This window comes from Littorina saxatilis, linkage group LG2 (assembly GCF_037325665.1).
Source record: "Littorina saxatilis isolate snail1 linkage group LG2, US_GU_Lsax_2.0, whole genome shotgun sequence".
Taxonomy (NCBI): Eukaryota; Metazoa; Mollusca; class Gastropoda; order Littorinimorpha; family Littorinidae; genus Littorina; species Littorina saxatilis.
Window position 1 is genome coordinate 40,700,176 of NC_090246.1, and position 18,428 is coordinate 40,718,603.

Here is an 18,428-nt window from a genome sequence, read left to right on the forward strand (position 1 = left end):
GTACCCACGGAATACGCGCGATATAAGCCTCATATTGATTGATAGCCCACATACTGTCTGTTACACAACGCGACATTGAAGGCCATTCACATCTTTATTCAGTGCAGAGCTTTTTTGAACGCTTTCTTGTGTGGCTTCTTGTTTCTTTGTGTACGTGTTGTTGTTGGTTGTTGTTGTTGTTGTTGTCGTTGTTGATGTTGTTGTTGTTTTAACTGTTGCTTGTCTTCAATTTAGTTACATATATTTTGTCTTTCCGTAGATTCTTGGCTTTGTTTTTGTTTGTTTGCTTATTTGTTTGTTTGTTGACCTACAGAAAACATGAAAGAAAGGAGATAGACGAAGCAGTTTGATTGCAGGACTCGCAATAACGTGGACTCTCACTGTACTTCCGCACATTTTCCTCTATCATAAAAGCAATTATGGACCCTTCCCCTTCCTAATCACTCCCCTCTCCCCCTACAGACAGACGCAGACAGACAGACACACACACACACACTATTCCTCTCCCACGTATTTATAGTTTGCAACTGGCAGTGTGTTCGAAATTTGACCGTGTGTGTGTGTGTGTGTGTGTGTGTGTGTGTGTGTGTGTGTGTGTATGTGCGTTTGTGTGTGTGTGCGTGCGTTTGTGTGGGCGTGGGCGTGCGTGTATGTGTGTTGCCCCCTCGCGTGAACGAGGACTGGCCTTGCGACATTCACCGCTGTGGAAGGCCCGAGTCCCCTTCTATAAATAACCACACGCACTAATCGCGCAGAGTTTACGTATGCAGCAAGTTTAGATGACTCGACCTACCTTTAGCTGTGTTTAAAATGGGTTTGACACGTTCGCAGCGCTGGCAGGCTACGCTATTGTTTTCTGGTACACTGAGTAGAACACCCCCCCCCCCCCCTTTTAAGACCTGAAAACCAACAAAACATTAATGAAACAAATCTGCGTAAATCGGGTTTTTATAAATGACCAGTGAATCTTAGAATGGAGGATAATTTAGGGAGGTTATAAACAGACAATCTTAAAAGCAAGGTCTAAACAGGAGTGAGTAGGATGTCTTAAAAGGGGGTTCCAGTGTATAGTGTGATACAGCAGTCAACCAACGTTCGTATATATGAACTACGAGAAATGAACAATTACAGCCACCCCCCCCTCCCTCCCCCACGCCTTCCTCAGTCAGCAAAAGTGTGTTTACTGTTTCTTGTACGTAGTATTATGTTGAGCGACATATCTGGTGACGAATTTTATCCTTAGCGGATTATGACTTTATTCAGTTATTCTGCAGAAAAACAGAAATGCTGGAGAAAAACTGTTTGTTTCTGCAGCATTTCTGCATAATGTCATCTTTCGCGAGAGCAACGGTTTTTTTCTCTGAAATTGAAATCAAGAATGCTGCAGTAAAACGGTGATGTTGTTTTACTGGAGAAAAACTGTTTACACTTTTTCTTCAGCATTTTGGCATTATTCAGTTATTCTGCAGAAAAACAGAAATGCTGGAGAAAAACTGTCTTTTCTGCAGCATTTCTGCATGATGTCATCTTTCGCCGAAGCAACGGGTTTTTCTGGGGCAAAACATTTTACTGCAGTAAAATTGAAATCAAGAATGCTGCAGTAAAACGGTGCTGTTGTTTTACTGCAGAAAACCTGTTTACACTTTTTCTGCAGCATTTTGTACTGGCTCATTATAATGTTGGAGCACGCGAGCCCCCCTCTGTCGAGAGATGGACTCATCCAAAATTACCAATAGTTGTGCGTGACACGAATGTATTTTGTCTGTCTAACAAACTATTATACTATCCCAGGGGGCGACGAATACAAACGCTACTTTACAAAGTCGTTCGTTTTTCTCCAGAAAAACTGTCACAGACTATTCTGAAGAAAAAGTTAATCGCAATAATGCTTCAGAAAACCAAGTAAACATTATGCTTCAGAAAAACTGCAGTAAAAAACGTTGCTTCGGCGAAAGATGACATTATGCAGAAATGCTGCAGAAACGACAGTTTTTCTCCAGCATTTCGGTTTTTCTCCAGAATAACTGAATAATGTCATAATCCGCCAAGAGCCAGTACACAATGCTGCAGAAAAAATGTAAACAGGTTTTCTGCAGTAAAACAACAACACCGTTTTACTGCAGCATTCTTAATTTCAATTTTATTGCAGTAAAATGTTTTGCTGCAGAAAAAAACGCTGCTTCGGCGAAAGATGACATTATGCAGAAATGCTGCAGAAAAGAACGGTTTTTCTCCAGCATTTGTCTTTTCTGCAGAATAACTGAATAAAGTCATAATCCGCTAAGGATAGAACTCTCTGAAATGAAACCTTATTTGAGTTCATCTGTAAAGCAACAGCTGGGCAGAAGCTTAAAGAACAGCCCAGAACAGCTAGGGTGCGATGGAGAAATGTCGTCAATGGCCTATGCTCCGCTGGGGACAAAGGGCCTAACTAACGAACTAACAAGCACGTTTTTTTACTTTACTCTTCGCGTAATTTCAAGTTCCATGATCAGTTCTGTCACATAGATGAGTAGAACAGCTCCAATATCTGCTGTAAGATTTAATATTTGAGCACCTGTTAATTTTCACAGGTTCTTGTTATCTGCTGTGTTTTCTGCATAAACATATTTTGCCCCCCCCCAAAAAATTAACATGGGCAAAACAACATATATATTAACAAATCAGTAAACTAGGTTTGACCAACGTCACGTGGAGCAGAAACTAATTGTTTTTAGTGCTGGGGTTATAGTTTGAAGGAGGAATACGTAGCTGATGCATTGAATCATCAACGTGGGAAACAATTTCTTTTGTGGGTCACAAACCTCGAACCTTGTGCTCATAAAACCTAATACACGCACCTACTGGCACACCTACGGAGAGGCAGACACACAGACGGAAAGACACACACTCGCACACAGTAAGGTTCTCCAAAATCCTTTTGTTTCAAAAACATAATTATTATATTCCATAGGGTTATGACACTTACACAGCTCCACACACTCTAACACACCTACGCACCTACGCACTCTCAACACATGCACACACATAAACTTGAATTCCCTCACATTACACACAAACACATGCAACACAGAGACATTCAAACAGTCATTCACACACAAACACTGGCACACACAGACATTCCCCCTGACACACACACACGCACGTAAATACACACACACACGCACGTACATACACACACACACACACACACACAACACACTCACGCATGAAAACACACCCGCTCACGCAAACACACACCCATTAATACACACACATACACACCGGCTCACACACTGACATTCATACACAGACACACACACTCACACACATAGCCATTAATACACACCCACACACACACACACACACACACACATTCACACTCACACACACACACACACACACATTCACACTCACACTGACATTCATACACAGCCACACATATTTAACCAAGGACACCAATAACGAATGAGCTCACGCATACACACAAAACTCAAAACAGTCATATCACTTAACTGACAGTGAAGTGCTGCTCTATACATATTATTCAGCTAAGTTAACAAACCACTGATCATGATATTCAAAGTAATACATCATCAACAAATTCACGCAGCATGATCAAAACTGTCAACGTGATCTTAAAAAGAAAAATGACGGGGTAGTCCAGTAACCAAAACGCATAACTATGACAATATTCCACTGAAGAGCAAATTCATTCATGAACAAAAAAAAGATAACTTGGCTTCAAACTGCTACTTGCCTTGAACCTCTGGTACACTGTTAACCATTATTCAGTTTAACTCTACATCACAAACATGCCCATCTTCATAATGCATTTATGTATAGATACATACATTTAGTGATATTACTTGCCCTTAAATCATTTTCACGTAAATTGGCCAACACAGCTATCTTGGTATCGTGTCAAAAATGTATATTTTTCAAAATGAATGAACGCAATGCACAATTACCGATCGTGGAGAAACTGTTTTTCAAATAGCTGCTGAGAAAACGAACCTCTAAATTTTTTTTAAATACAATTAACATAATCTCCTTAGAATCATGGCCAAAAAAAATTAATCATGTTGTCATCTTACGTCTGTATTTTCAATATTCATATTATCATTTTAAACAGTTCTAAATTATTTCAAGTAATCATCTGCAGAAATGTGAAATTTGAGGCTTTTATTCAAAATGCTATTTCTTGTTTTTTTGTGTGTTTAACTTTAAAAAATCTCACCAAATAGTAAAATTATTTCATAATGAACTCCACAAAATGTCACCATACATCTTCTTTCTGCATTTCTTGATCACACATTCTGATATTCTCTTTTGGCTTGAAAATAAGAGGACCTCGTGCCTACCTTTTATCACAATGTCTCAATAATCTTAGCCATGCACTCTCTTTGATTCTTCCAAACACATCAACACACCTGTTTTTACAATCTGTTTTTTCCTTCATTATACCACTGCGCAGTCAACCTGCTCCACACATATTATTAACAAATCGCTGTTTGAAATGTGATGTCAGCATATCGACTTCGTCATGGCATTTTGGCGTCACTCGTTTTAGACCGCTTTTCAGCAGAAGGACAAGTCAAGACTGGTTATTTGTATTATGAAAATTAATAGTGTTTAGATTTGTAACTGGTACCGATAGAAAGATAAAAGAATGTTAAATCATGTATTTTCCATCGTAGTTTAGAGAATGTTTCTCTCGGATAATGATTTACTTAGTGTAAAGCACAAAAACATCAACATCGCCAAGAATAAATGTTAAAACAACCTTTAAAAAAAAAATACAGCAATGACCTTATTTACAACTGCTAGCCATTTAATGATAAAACCGTAACCAAGCGAGCGACAATGACAAGATCTATTAAGAAAAGGGAATGAATTGGCTCTAAACACGGACAAACCCAGAATGCGAGAATTGTGTGGAACCAGTCTCCTGACAATTGACGGATTAAGAATCAATATTGGTTTGTTTATAGACACGCGGGATATTTTTGGTAATTCGGTAATTTCAAGATTTATTTTTCTCTCAGGCAAGTGATCTGATTAAATCCTTGCAGCAAATCCAACTTACTTTCATCGTAACATTGCAATTTCAAAGCCACATAAAATTAAAATCAGCCCCACATTGCAACTACATTTACAGTGATGCCTTTTAAAACCACCAAAATGTATGAGAAAAACGTATTTTACAAAGAACGAGTCCTAATTAAAAGTGAGTTAGATCAAATATGTTATAAACAGAACAGAGAAACCAGGGTCTTACAGAGAGGCTGTGTTTATAAGCATCGTACTTCAAGCTAGCTCCCTGTTGCATTCACCATTCAAAAAAGAAAGCACAAAACATATAAAAATATTTTACATCTAAGTATTCAATAAATATTTGAACCTTCAACGAACATATCTTATTGGAATAAACCAAAATTGACAAGATCGTGAACTGAACCCGACACACTATATCAGTTATTCTTCCATACAAATCTCTACAGATAACATTTTAAAGAAACATAAACGTTACAAATGCTCATCAACACATTGTTTGAACATGCTAACATCATTAGGCCAACAAAAAAATAGGTGTGGTTAAGGTAACATAGCCAAAAAAATAGGGTAGGAAGGTAGGCAATCCCTTTTTTTTTTAACTTTTTTTTCTAATGTGTACAAATTAAACCTACTCGACAGGGAAATAAGTGTGCGACTCGAGCGCTGTCGCTTTCATTGCGTTTTCTGCACTTGTTTTTATTTTTTATTTTTTTTTTACAAATGTAATAAAAAGTTATAGGGTCGGCCCCTAAAAATAGGGTAGGTCGGGTTACCGTAACCACACCTAATTTTTTTTTAGGCCTTATCCACATCAAGCTATGCACCAAATGACTATGGACTCTCCCCGATGTAGATATGCACAGATGTAAAACGCATATTTCATTGATTTTAACACACACACACACACACACACACACACACACACACACACACACACACACACACACACACACACACACACACACACACACACACACACACTTAACAAAAACAACAACAAAAACAACAACAAAAACAATCAAGCTAACTGAAAGTTCATTCTGCAGCCACCCCTATGTCTGAATTTAACACTCAAAGACAAGCGCCTTTTCTGTATCCAACACGTAAAATAAAGAAAAAGGAAAGCTGTTACCAACAACACATGAACACGATTTTGTTGTTGGACAATCTTCTGTAGTGTATCCGATGTGATTAACAAACAATGAGAGTCTGCTCATACGTTAAGATTTCAAAGCAAAACGCCAAGACCATGACAGCCTCAACATCCGCCATACTGGTCCGACAGTTTTAAAGTGGATTTTGTAGCTGAGATCAACAGAAAGCAAAGATCTCAAAATCATGTGCATATGCTAGCGTATAGTTCGCCGGCTACATACAAGACAGACACACCGTCACAGGCAGAGACATTTATGAGGGAATAATGGAATGATTAGAACTCCGATTCCCAAGTGTTTTCACAGATGTATTCCCCTGGTACAATGTAGCAGCGTCTTTGGCTAGAAAACATGCAAAGCTACGTAAGAACGTAAGAAGTAACCCCACACTGCACAGAAATTGCTCCTGTGCAAATGCCATTTATTCAGATTAAGTCTTTTCCATACTGTGGGTCAGTGAGGTCAGAAAACCTCAAGTATTTCTTCATCCTGATCGTCACTGTTAGCTCTGCAATATCTCCATGGCGTGTTTTGCTCAGAGTGAGACAGCGTGAGATCACCAGACGACAAGTGGACACCAAGCTGCGAGGTGTGCTGACCATTTGCTTTACAAGGTCCATTGACTTCTGTACTGAAGTCTTGTCAAAATCAAAGATCTTACCATACTCACGTGAACGATGAACACTGTCCCAATCGTCACTGAATATTTTCAGCATATTTTGTCTCTCCAAGGTCGATTCGTCCATGAAGTCGGCCAGCTTTCTTTCGAGAAGAAATAACTGTTTGTTGGAGCAAGCCCCTGATTCATACAACATATTTGTCACGACAGGCAGGCGCGGCCACACATCACGGCCAGCACCAACGGGGACTTGAAGAGTTCTTGAAGTTCTGTTCTGGGCAGCTCCTGGTAAATCTTATCTCTACGTGCTGTGTCAGTGATACGTGGCTGGGGAGTGCTGAAGCCCAACTCGATACACTCTGCTACCATCGTTTGTGGACAGCCTTTGCACAGTACTGCATAGCACAATGCTGAATGCCCTCTCCGTGTGGCCGCTAGAGGGTCAACTTTCCTGGCAATAAGGTAATACAATGTGTCAGGCAAGCCGGACAAACACGTCGCATGAAGTGCAGTTTCCCCTCTGCGATTTACACCCTTCCACTGATCAGGGCACCACATGAGCGTGGACTGGATAATTTCGCCCTGACATGCATCAATCAGCATTTGTAATGGTGTAATCGTTCGGTCGCTTTGGTCAGCTGACATAGAAACGAAGGGAAACCTGTCAATGTCCTCTTGATACAGTTCGTAAGGTAAGAACGGTTCACCAAGAAACAGTTCATAAGAGTGTGTGGGCTGTACAGAGCGGTGAATATCTCCATGAAACTGAATCAGTAGCTTAACAGCATCCCATTGTCTCCCTTGAATTGTCCTGTGCAGAACAGACACCCCTTCAATGTCCAGCATGGAAGCATCGCCACCTCTCTCTGCAAGTTCTTTCACAGCTTCCCAATCCTGCGCACGGGCAGCTCTGTGCATTGCAGTTTGGCCATCATCGTCCACCATGTTGATGTCAGCGTGGTAGCGTTGGCAATGATCTACCACATCCCACTGGTGCTGTTGGATAGCTTCAAGCATTGCAGTGTCACGATGTTTATTTCCAGTATTGTTGTTTTCCTCTACCAACGGTTTAACTGCCTGCCAGATCTCACGGTGAAAGGCTTCCTGAAACAGTTCCTCCCGTTCCTCTAAAGAAAGACGGTACCCGAGAGTGCTGATGCATTTCCACACCAAGCTTCCTTCCTTGCAGTCCAAAGCACGTACCATGACCTGACGTCTCAGGGTATCCTCCACATCGCATTCCATAACTCTGCTCACGAGAGTCCACTGCCGCCTCTTCATCAGCTCAGGCAGAAAATCAAGACACAGTGGAATGCTGACACCTTGCTCGAGTAGCGCTCGACACACACCCCACTGCTGTCGTCTGACCATCTCAGGGAACAGAGCGTCCCGCTGAGCTGCATCCATCCCAAGTCGTACGAGCTGTACCATCACGTGCCATGCGTTGTCCTCAATCACATCTCTCGCAGCTTGACGGAAGTCAATCTGATAGGAGCAGTGTATTATCTTGTACAGCAATGCACACCACTTGAGTTTTGCGTGTCGTTTTGAGCATTTGCTGTTGATCTGTTTGATAAGTTTCTTTTCAAGTGCTTGAAGTCTTTCAGTTTTATTAACAATCTCTTGCCTATTGAACAGACCCGAGAATTTTCGTCTTTCATTGTTTTGTAGTACCTCAATGATCTCAGTCACAAAGGCACCTCGTTCAAACATCTGGAAAACAACTTTCCATTTTGCGAATTGCGCAAGCCGGTGGTGTACATTCATCAGTTCCACTTCCTTCAGCCCGTGGTCTGCCAGCATCAAAAAGACTCCCCACTGCTTTTCTTTGAAAGCCTCTTGCAGTGCCCACCATCTCTGGTCGTCATACAGTGTATGGTCTGCCCAACGCTTGACAGCTACCCACTGTTTCTGCCTCACAGCCGCTTGGAACAAATCTCGCCGCAGTTGTTCACACACATGAGTCATACATGCGAAACTGATGACGTCCCATTGCTTGAGACGCAACATGATCCGGAGGGCCATGTCCTGTACGCCAGGAACAACGGGTATAGTGGCCAAAACTAATGTAATAACGTTAATCATCGTTTTCCATGCTTTCCGTTTATAGTACTCACTTATGAGATACTTCATGAAGCAAAGCTGGAACGAAAGACAATGTTTGTCACCAGTATCCTCATGTTGTCGCTGGAGATTCTGCATACACACGCGTAGTAACATATTTGACGGACTGCTTGTATTTGATTCCATTACGGTTGGTTTCATTTCTGCATGTATGCTTTCAACTGCTAACTTGGCTTCCACTGAAACTGTGAATGGCTTATCGACAATTTCTTTCTCTCGTCCAGTTTGCCATATTTCTTTGACAGTTCTTAGTAGTGACTCGCACAATATTTCACACAATGGTGTGTCCCATTCAAGTCGCTCTTTCAATGAGTAATCCAGATCTGACCAGGTTACGGATCTCCACACATCGGGCGACAGTCCTCGAACACTCTCAGAAGGATTTGTGACTATGTCCCAAAGGACTTGTTCTTTTTCTCCCGTGTCATCTTCTACAACAGCCCACATGCACAATGTGTCAATCACAAATCTGTACAACAATAAGAGAAAGGGCTTCCACATACTTCGAAAGGCCAGATTTTCCAAGGTGGATTTTGTGTCGTCGTAAATATACTCTTCAAGGAAGTACCATATAATGGTGTTTTCATCTGCATGTGCACATGCTGTTTGCACAGCCCAGCTTTTTTCTGACACGCTGACTCCACGGTCAAGCACGGATACGACGGAACGCCACATACCTACCTTCATCAGTTTTGTCATCAAAATGAACATATGTTTCTCAGTGCAGTGAGGGAGAATGAATTCTCTGAATTCACTTTCTGTTCTTTGCGTGCATGCTCTTATCAGAACCCACTCTCTCTCCGAGTCACTCAAACCTCGCTTCATCATTTCGCCTACAGCACACCAGTCTTCCGTTTCCAATAGGAGGGTCAGTACCGAACTCCACTGCTCTTCATCAACATGATCAATTATATCAGGTATAACGGATCTGTGTGTGAAATAGTATTTGCTCAACCGCCCACATGCTCTATACACGGCCCGCTCTTTGCTGGCGGGACTAACTCCTCGCTTTAACACTTCTGCCACCGCCAAATGTAGACCTCGATCTATCAGTGGTCTTAGTAAGTCGTCTAGCTGATCGTCAGCCGCGTGTGGCAGTATGTCATTGGTGATATACAGTTCAGGATCCAGGTCGTAGCCATATGTCTCTGGATGTTCACATGCCTTTTGTACTGCCCACCGTTTCGTGGACTCGCTGACATTTCCTGTCAAAAGCTTTGCCACTGCCAGCCACCTACCCTGTTCCACCAGTGCTACCAGCAAAGTGTCAAGCTGGTTGTCCTTACAGTTTGGAACTACGTATTCCATAAGGACGGAATCATGGTTCTGCAAGCAGACTGCATGCACCAACCATTTCAATTCTGACTCATGAACACCTTCTTGCAGCGTATCGCTCACTTCTTTCCATCTGCCTTCAGCCACATTTTGCAGCATTTGGCTTCCTACTTTGGTTCCCAAGACAGTAAAGCTTGTTTTCGCATCGCCTACAATTGTTAGCAGTTTTGCTACAGACTTCCACTGACCTTCAGAAACCATTCCTTTCACAAGCAAGTCAGTGTGTGCATCTGTACAATATGGCAGTATGCATCTAAGAAACATTTCGCCATCGTAAAATTCGTCTGCCAGTTCAACCATTTGCGTTAAAGCCTTGTCATCAACACCTTGCTGCAATACTTTGCCAAGAGCCCACCATGAACAAGAACGTTCTTCTTCTTCATTTTCAGTTGAGTTTTCAGAAACATGTCGTACAATATCGTCCGAAAAACTGAACAGTGGAACAATTTCTATTAGCTCTCTTTTCAAAATGTCCTCCCAGTTTCCATCGACAATTAAGGACATAAGCTTACTCTTCACACACAAACCATCCACTGCCCATGTCAAATCCATATCATCTACACACGTCAACAGCTTTCCAACACCTTTCCAATGACCTTCCGAAACCATGTGCACCATTACAGAGTTGAGGTGATCACGTGTGCAGTGCGGCAGTATGTGTTTTTGGATCTGACGGCATTCGGCCTTTGTCATAAGCTCTTGTCTGACAGTGTCTACCTCCGATTCCACTCCGTCATGGCGAGGTACGCAGTACAAAATGGTCTCATCTCGTGTGGATCGTAAGCAGGCCTGTTCAAGAATCCACTCCAGTGTAGAGCAGCAATGGGCCCCTGTGTTAAGGGTTTCACCAATCTGTTGCCAGTTTGCTTCAGCAACTAGCAGTAAAGTGTTGTTCTTCACGGAGACGCCACCTATGTTCCAGGTGTGCTTATTATCACCAACACAGCCTACGACGTTCTTTACAGCGTCCCATGTGTTGCCGGCAATCAGCTGAGTGACTATGTTATTTGCTTCCCTCTGACCACAGCCGGAGAGCATGCACAGCATATCTGTCCAGTCGTTGCGTTCCATGCAATCAGCAATTCTACTGAAGATGTCATGGTTGTGTGTGTTCGCTGTATTAGCCATGGTGCTGCTCATATTGAAGGAAGGGAAGATATCTTGAGGCCGTCATGTCTAAATGACAAAACAAGAGGATGTTATGTAAATACATTGCCCCAGGCACATATATGTTTCGAATCGCTAATAAGAAAGTCAATGGGATTTGTTTTCTCGCTTGCATTTGATGTTCTTTTTATAAGGCCCCCCCCAAAAAATAGGTGTGGTTACGGTAACATAGCCAAAAAAAATAGGGTAGGTAGGTAGGCAATCACTTTTTTTTAAAACTTTTTTTTCTAATGTGTACAAATTAAACCTACTTGACAGGGAAATATGTGTGCGACACGGGTGCTTTCGCTTTCATTGCGTTTTTTGCACTCGGTTTTTTTTGTTTTTTTTGTTGACAAATGTAATAAAAAGTTATAGGATCGGCCCCTAAAAATAGGGTAGGTCGGGTTACCGTAACCACACCTATTTTTTTTTTAGGCCTAAGAGAATCTCGAACAAGCATGCATTGAGGTATTTTGTTACCTTTGTATCTCCTATCCGAGTTTACTTTCGCTTCAGATTTACTTCCTTGTGTGCTCTCTTATCTGGACAGGTGGATTAATAATGAGAGTCACCAAAATACACATTATTACAAAGTAGTATAGCCTACTGACGAACAGCTATGCGTGGTTAAGTTCTCTCTCGAGCTATCTCTCTTACCAGACGCGAGATCTTCGAGCAGCAGGGCGGAAAATTTAGAGCTCTCGTTTCGACTTTGAAAAATATCTCTTCACAATGCCAGCTGATGGATTACCAACAGCTCTGGAATGTGCACTAGAAGCCCTGCTCAAGGAAAACGCCGTCAGTCTTCCTGGAAAATGTGTGCTGAAGGAGCAAAAACTACAGTCGTCCTGCGACTTTTCAGTGTCAGTCTCGGACAGGCCAGCCATGACTCAACATTTACGCCGAAAACCGCCTAGCCAGCTTCAACGCGACAGGTTGCGAGCCGAAGAATGACAGAGAAGAAAAGTAGAGGAAAACCGTGTCGAAGCATCAGAGTCAAGTCTTGAATGTTCTTCTTCCATGTCAAACCATACCTTGTGCCGACATCACAAACAAATCAACGACTGCTGGAACGTGACGATGACAGGCAGCTCTTCTTTAACGCTCACATTTCATCAAACATTGATTATGCGTCAACGTATGGGATTGTGCGAGTGCAAAAACTCATATTTATTTAGTTTACATTAAAGAGCACTCAAGGTTATTCTATTACAAGTCTCCGTTTCCAACGAAGATTGTCAACTTTTAAACATCCTTCCTCTTTCTACTTATTCAATTCACGCAATTTGAGAGACCCGAGAAAAATATATGCTCTTCTGCCTCGTACAGATCTTTTCAAATCTAGCCTGCTATTTTCGGGAACTAATCTTTCGAATTCACTTCCAAGCGTTCTCACACATTCCGTCAATGCCAAGATTTTTAAAGACAGATATTTTTCATTCCTTGACTTAATGTAAAAAGGAGAAGAAACCAAAATAAGAAGTCATTTGTATGTGACACAGCAATACTACCGAGTCATCAAACATCACACTCAACAACAACAACAACAACAACACACACACACACACACACAAACACACACACCACACACATACTCACCAACACACACACATATACACACACACCGTCCCCCACGTCCAAACACCCACACTACAAATTCATGTAAGACACAAAGAATGCTTTTTAACCAAAGTCAACGTAACTTCATAATACCTTCATCGTCCATTACTGGCAGCATAAGGAGTAAATGCTTTAACTGCACGCGTTTGCAGGTTTTTACTATCAAACTTCTAAAATCGGTTATCACCGTATGACAACTTGAGGAGTTCGTCGGTTAACAGGTACTATCATACCCTAGGCCAACTGCTACTATGACAAGACGGCGGCTTGTTTTTGAAACTCGACCAGTCTGTATTTTTCAGAAATGAGGTTATAGTTATTGAAAGGGCTATTCAAGTTGAGAATGGGCTCTCAATGCACATGATAAAAGCCTACTAAACCTTTGCTGTGCACACAGGCACAAGAAATAATGATTGTTGCTATATATCTAAGATTATATTTTGCGTAACTTCAGCAAAGACCGAAATAAGGAATTCGACGAAAAAGGTGGGTTATCGAGCTTATGCGTGTGTGTGTGTGTGTGTGTGTGTGTGTGTGTGTGTGTGTGTGTGTGTGTGTGTGTTTGTTTGTTTGTGTTTTGCAGGGAGCAAAAGTGAACACTGTTGGAAACTTCAATAAATAGCAATAACAATAATAATAATTTTGATAATAACAAATAACTTTACTATAGGGCGAGTCTGAGCAATTAGCTACAGGCGCTTTAGAATTTCATTCTAAAACAAACGAGCAATATCAATAATGTGACGAGCATACAAAGCATACACATGACCTAGAAAAACAGCAACAACAAAACAACAAGCAAGCTGGACTAACCAGAAAAATTATAGTCACACACACACACACACACACACACACACACACACACACACACAGTCATACCCGATTACAGGACATACAGGGTAAACAGTTCAAATACAGAAATATAGTGTTGGAGTCTAGAGGCGGTTATGTAAAGGCTTTGCGAAACAAGTAGTTTTTTTTTAGTGGGGCTTGTACGTTGCAAAATCATTCAAATCATGCAACAAACACCAAGTTTTGCAAATATTGAGAGTTTTATGTTCTTAACAAAACCTGATACAGAGCCACCGCGAAAGATTAAAAAATCGGTAGTTAAAAAAAAAAAAAATCAAAATGGCCGCCATTATAAACGGTTGGGTATGTTAGACATATTTCACTTCATGTTATTAACAGCAAATTTGGCGTAAATGGACATTTGTTTTTGCTTAACATAACCTGATACAGAGCCACCGTGAAAAAAATTAAAAATTCAGCAGTTTTTTTAACAATTTTTCAAATTGCTGTGTTTTGAAGGAGGAAAGCCTTCTGGATTTACGGATAGAATTTGGACGTGTGTTCCACGCGGTGGGAATCTGATGCCTAAATGTTATTTCACCAAAGGTTTTGGTCCTGGTTTTGGGGATGCGGAGGGTTTTTTCAGAGGATGATCTGAGGGAACGGGATGGCTCGTAGAAACTGAGGGAATTGGACAGATAGGGGGGGGGGGGATTTTTCAAAACAGCGGTACCCTAACACTACCCTCTTGTACTCGCTTCCGTACATCACTGGAAGCCAATGAATGTTGGTAAGTAGGGGAGTGACATGGCCTATCTTTGATTTCTGCAAAATGAGCGTTGCGGCACTGTTCTGAACTGCCTGTAAGCGATTAAGTTCTTCAGTGGGGAGGCCAGCAAGCAATGAGTTACAGTAGTCAAGGCGACTCAGGATCAGAGAGGACACAAGTTGAACAGTGGTTAGGATTGGCTGGAAAGATCTAAGAGAGGACATTTTGCGTAACTCAACGAAGGCACATATTACGTTATTCATAGAAAAGCATGCTGAAAGTTTGTAAGAGCTCTTGACATTGCCAGAGAAACTGCACTAGACAGGATCAGCAAAGTGGATTTTTTTCTTCCCAAACCTTTTTTTTTTTAATGAAATCTTCATGTCCCCTCTCTCCCCAAAAGTCCAAATTCATTATCCTATCACGAGATTAAACTGCAATAATGTAACATGACGTTTTCCTGGTTTGAAATCCTTGCAAAAGTGGTTCGTGAGACAACTGATAACAAACTTGTTGCTTGGTTAAATCAAATGGAAGAGTTGATTGCTGTGCAAAAACTGTCTTTATTAACCCCTGTCTAGAATCAAGCTGTTTCCATTTAGGTTTTCAAGCGCGGAAACAGGCAATGATCATATCAAAATGGACATTTACGCAAGAGTGATAGGTTATCGGGAAATATTTAATTAAAAAATTAAACATTGGAAAAAATGGCACGTTACATACAGGTCAACTTTTGAAGTAACCGCTCTATAGATAGGCTTCGATGTAGTGGGTGAGGGTCTAATATTATGAATTTCCAGTGGGCTAAATATTTGTCTTTGCAAATATTGGATCACTGCTCTTTGTTAGTTTTCTCCATAGTGGGGCAAACAGTGGGGTATGGTACTTTGAGAAACCAAGGCATACAAACTAACCGGTGAAAATATGTATTATTTTGCATGAAGACAGTCTCCATAACAACCTTTCTTAATTGTTGCCAAGTGTTGAATTTCTAAGTCAAAAATCTCAGTATAACCCTTTCAATGAAGTCCTCGATCACACAACGTTTATCAATATTTCTCTCACAAACAATTTCCTCATTCACACAGCAAAACATCTAACACACTTGCCCATGAAGTACTCGATCGAACAAAGAATTCTCATTTATTTTAGCAAACGATAACAAGACAAGACATTTAAAGTTTTGTAACTGAACTCCTCGATCCCATAAACAAAATCAATATCTGTAACTCTGGCAGACGATTAAAAAAAGACGAATCATCGCGAAGTCTTTATTCAGCAAAGCACAATAAACTGAGTCGTCTTTATCTCTTACAAACGATCACAAAACGAACAATTGCTAACTCTGGCAAACGATCACCAAAGAAAAAACAGTATCCCCAATTCCAGCGCACAACGATCACAACACGATCTACCAATTATCTGCATTTCTTAAGCCCCCACAACAAAGCGACTCACATTTCTTCTTTTTTTTTACTTTTTTTTTTTTACTGAAAAGCATGAAGATCCATCAGTCTGAGCCTGTCAGTGATCTCCTGCAGGGCATAAGTCATCTTGCGCACACGGCACTCCTCGCAAACTGACGCGGTGTTCAGCACGTTTCCGCATACTCGCCTGTTCTTGCACTTAATAATAATAATAATAATAATAATAATAATAAAGTGTATTTATATTGCGCCTATCCCTTACAAAAAACAAAAATATTTGGCTCTAAGCGCATTACAACATGTGTAGGGACTTGGTACAATCAAGTCTGACAAATACAATAACACAATATACAGTCGGTCTCTTGGGTAAAAATGGGAAAAGCAGCTTCGACATTTAAACACTGCTACTAAAAAAAATCCTCTAACAATGCATACTGCTTTACAATATGCATTTATGTATAAATATAGTTAAAGAACATCGAGTTAATAGGAATTAGAAAAGGTTCTTATGATAAAACTATCTAGCGAACGACGAAGAAGAAGAATAAAACTATCAATGTCAATGTATAACAAGTCATTCAACGTAAATGGCCAAAGAACAACAACAAAGCAATGATGATAAAACAGTTATACTCAATGGCTAATAACGAGGCAGAACTAAATAGTATCGACACAAGATTAAAACAAAACATATTCCTGGAGACACATTTATACATGTATCAAATAATCAATATACAAAATACAGCCCTCGCACACTTCTGCGGGAGGTTGAGCGTAAGGCCCCAGTCGTGCCCAGATACGTCGGTTGTGATCCTACGCACCGCAGTCGTAAGGTGTCCGCTGCACACCTCCAGATGCTCACAGCGAAGACGAAAAACATCGGCGAGGAAATCAGCCGGGAAAGACAAGAATTTCTGACTCTGTGTGAGTTCACGAGTCTTCTTCTTGGCGATCACATTGACCAGCCGTTCTCGCTGGGGGCGTAAGTCGTCCCTGTCACAGGCTTGAAGCAACAGAAGTGTGCCATCCATGCTGAGATGCTGCCTGCCTTCTTCTGCCAGTTTCAACTGAGCGTTTATGTACCGCTCGCATTTCTGACAAACGTGTTTCACATCGTACTCGTCCGCAAGTTCGAGAAGAGGAAGCAGAGAGTTGTCTGCAATGGCACACAAGAACAGATTAGCCTACCTTGAGAAATCGTCGGGCAATTCAATGTCTACATTTTAAGTCAGCCTTTTTCTGTTAACGTTACGTTCATATATTGATTTTTTTTGTTTTTTGACGTTATTGCATATCCATTGTGTTCAATTGTCTTGTTAGTCACAACATGAATTTCTAAAATTGATAAGATACAGTATATTTGTATTTTATTGTTTTGTATTATAGTGTATTCTAGTGTATTCTAATGAATTGTATTGTCTTCCAGTGTAGCCATGGGGTACACGCAATGTTTTTGTGAACGAAAAGTATTCTGTTGCACACGACAATGCACTCATAAACTCTTCATAGTAGTGTGAGATTTGTTGTGATCCCATACAGTACCTTTAGCGGACTCAAGTTCTCTTACAACTCTCTTGCTTTTACTCCCATGTTGATGTATTAGGAACAGAGAGAGAGAGAGTTAAGAAAAGGTACGCAGCATGCACCTTCTGTTGTCACACAAAAAGTTTGAAAAGCAAAACGAAATAACAGTCCATCCATACATCCATCCATCCATCCATCCAGCGAGCAAGAGTCAATTAATTAACCCAAAACATCATCCATAAATTATTTATACCTGTGACAGGAGTGTCTGCCAAGAAAACGGGATGCATGTGTCTGAAGAAGGTCACTATGTCACTGTACTTCTTTCCAGGAAGTGCAATCTCTCTCGCATTCTTTTCACGAAATTCGCCCGTGAACATGCTGATGAAGACAGGCGAACACACACAGAGCACGCCTTTGTTGAAGTGAAGCTTTTTATCGTCCACGGTGAACTGAACATCGGTTGTGTCGTCACCCGTCTGAAATGGATTGACTAATTCTCTTGCTTCGTCCGTCAGTTTGGTTGAATGTCCATCCGCAAGGTCTTTGTCTCCACGGAGCACGGCCATTTTGAGATGGTATTAATCCCCCAACTTTCTATCCCCAAAATATTGAGAGATGCAGCTGTTCTGATTTTGTTTCTGCAGGACGCTTCTGCTGCGCACTAGATTCGGCCGGCCAAATCCCACGGTTGCGAGAACTAGTGCGAGAGCCATCCAATGGTCCTCAGTCTCGGTCGTAGTCAGTTAGGGCTGGCCGAGACTAGCTGCACACGTGCCATTCGGTTGACAAACGAATGTCTAGCGAGACGAGTTTATCTGCTTGCAAAACTAATTCAGTTACGTTTCTTGTGAAACCGGGATGCTTTTCGACATTTT

The 18,428-nt window shown here is 41.2% G+C and overlaps 2 protein-coding genes across 2 annotated transcripts; both read right to left on the minus strand.

Moving 5' to 3' along the window:
* Positions 1-4,603: 4,603 nt before the first annotated feature.
* Positions 4,604-13,334, minus strand: LOC138958997 (uncharacterized). Its single transcript, XM_070330352.1, has 2 exons — positions 13,132-13,334; positions 4,604-11,445 (listed from the first exon to the last, which is right to left on the minus strand). Exon 2 carries the CDS (start codon positions 11,407-11,409, stop codon positions 7,012-7,014), a length of 4,398 nt encoding a protein of 1,465 aa, XP_070186453.1. The 5' UTR covers positions 11,410-11,445; positions 13,132-13,334; the 3' UTR covers positions 4,604-7,011.
* A 3,411-nt stretch (positions 13,335-16,745) lies between these two features.
* Positions 16,746-18,119, minus strand: LOC138953021 (rho-related protein racA-like). The gene is made up of 2 exons (XM_070324792.1): positions 17,804-18,119; positions 16,746-17,182 (listed from the first exon to the last, which is right to left on the minus strand). Exons 1-2 carry the CDS (start codon positions 18,117-18,119, stop codon positions 16,746-16,748), a joined length of 753 nt encoding a protein of 250 aa, XP_070180893.1.
* Positions 18,120-18,428: the final 309 nt, after the last annotated feature.

What these genes read in the sequence shown, in the direction of transcription:
- LOC138958997 (XM_070330352.1), bottom strand. Translation starts at nt 11,409, where the DNA reads ATGAGCAGCACCATGGCTAATACAGCGAACACACACAACCATGACATC.
- LOC138953021 (XM_070324792.1), bottom strand. Translation starts at nt 18,119, where the DNA reads ATGGCCGTGCTCCGTGGAGACAAAGACCTTGCGGATGGACATTCAACC. An exon ending in GGCAGACACTCCTGTCACAG is followed by an intron (nt 17,183 to 17,803) that starts GTATAAATAATT and finishes GTGCCATTGCAG; the next exon opens with ACAACTCTCTGCTTCCTCTT.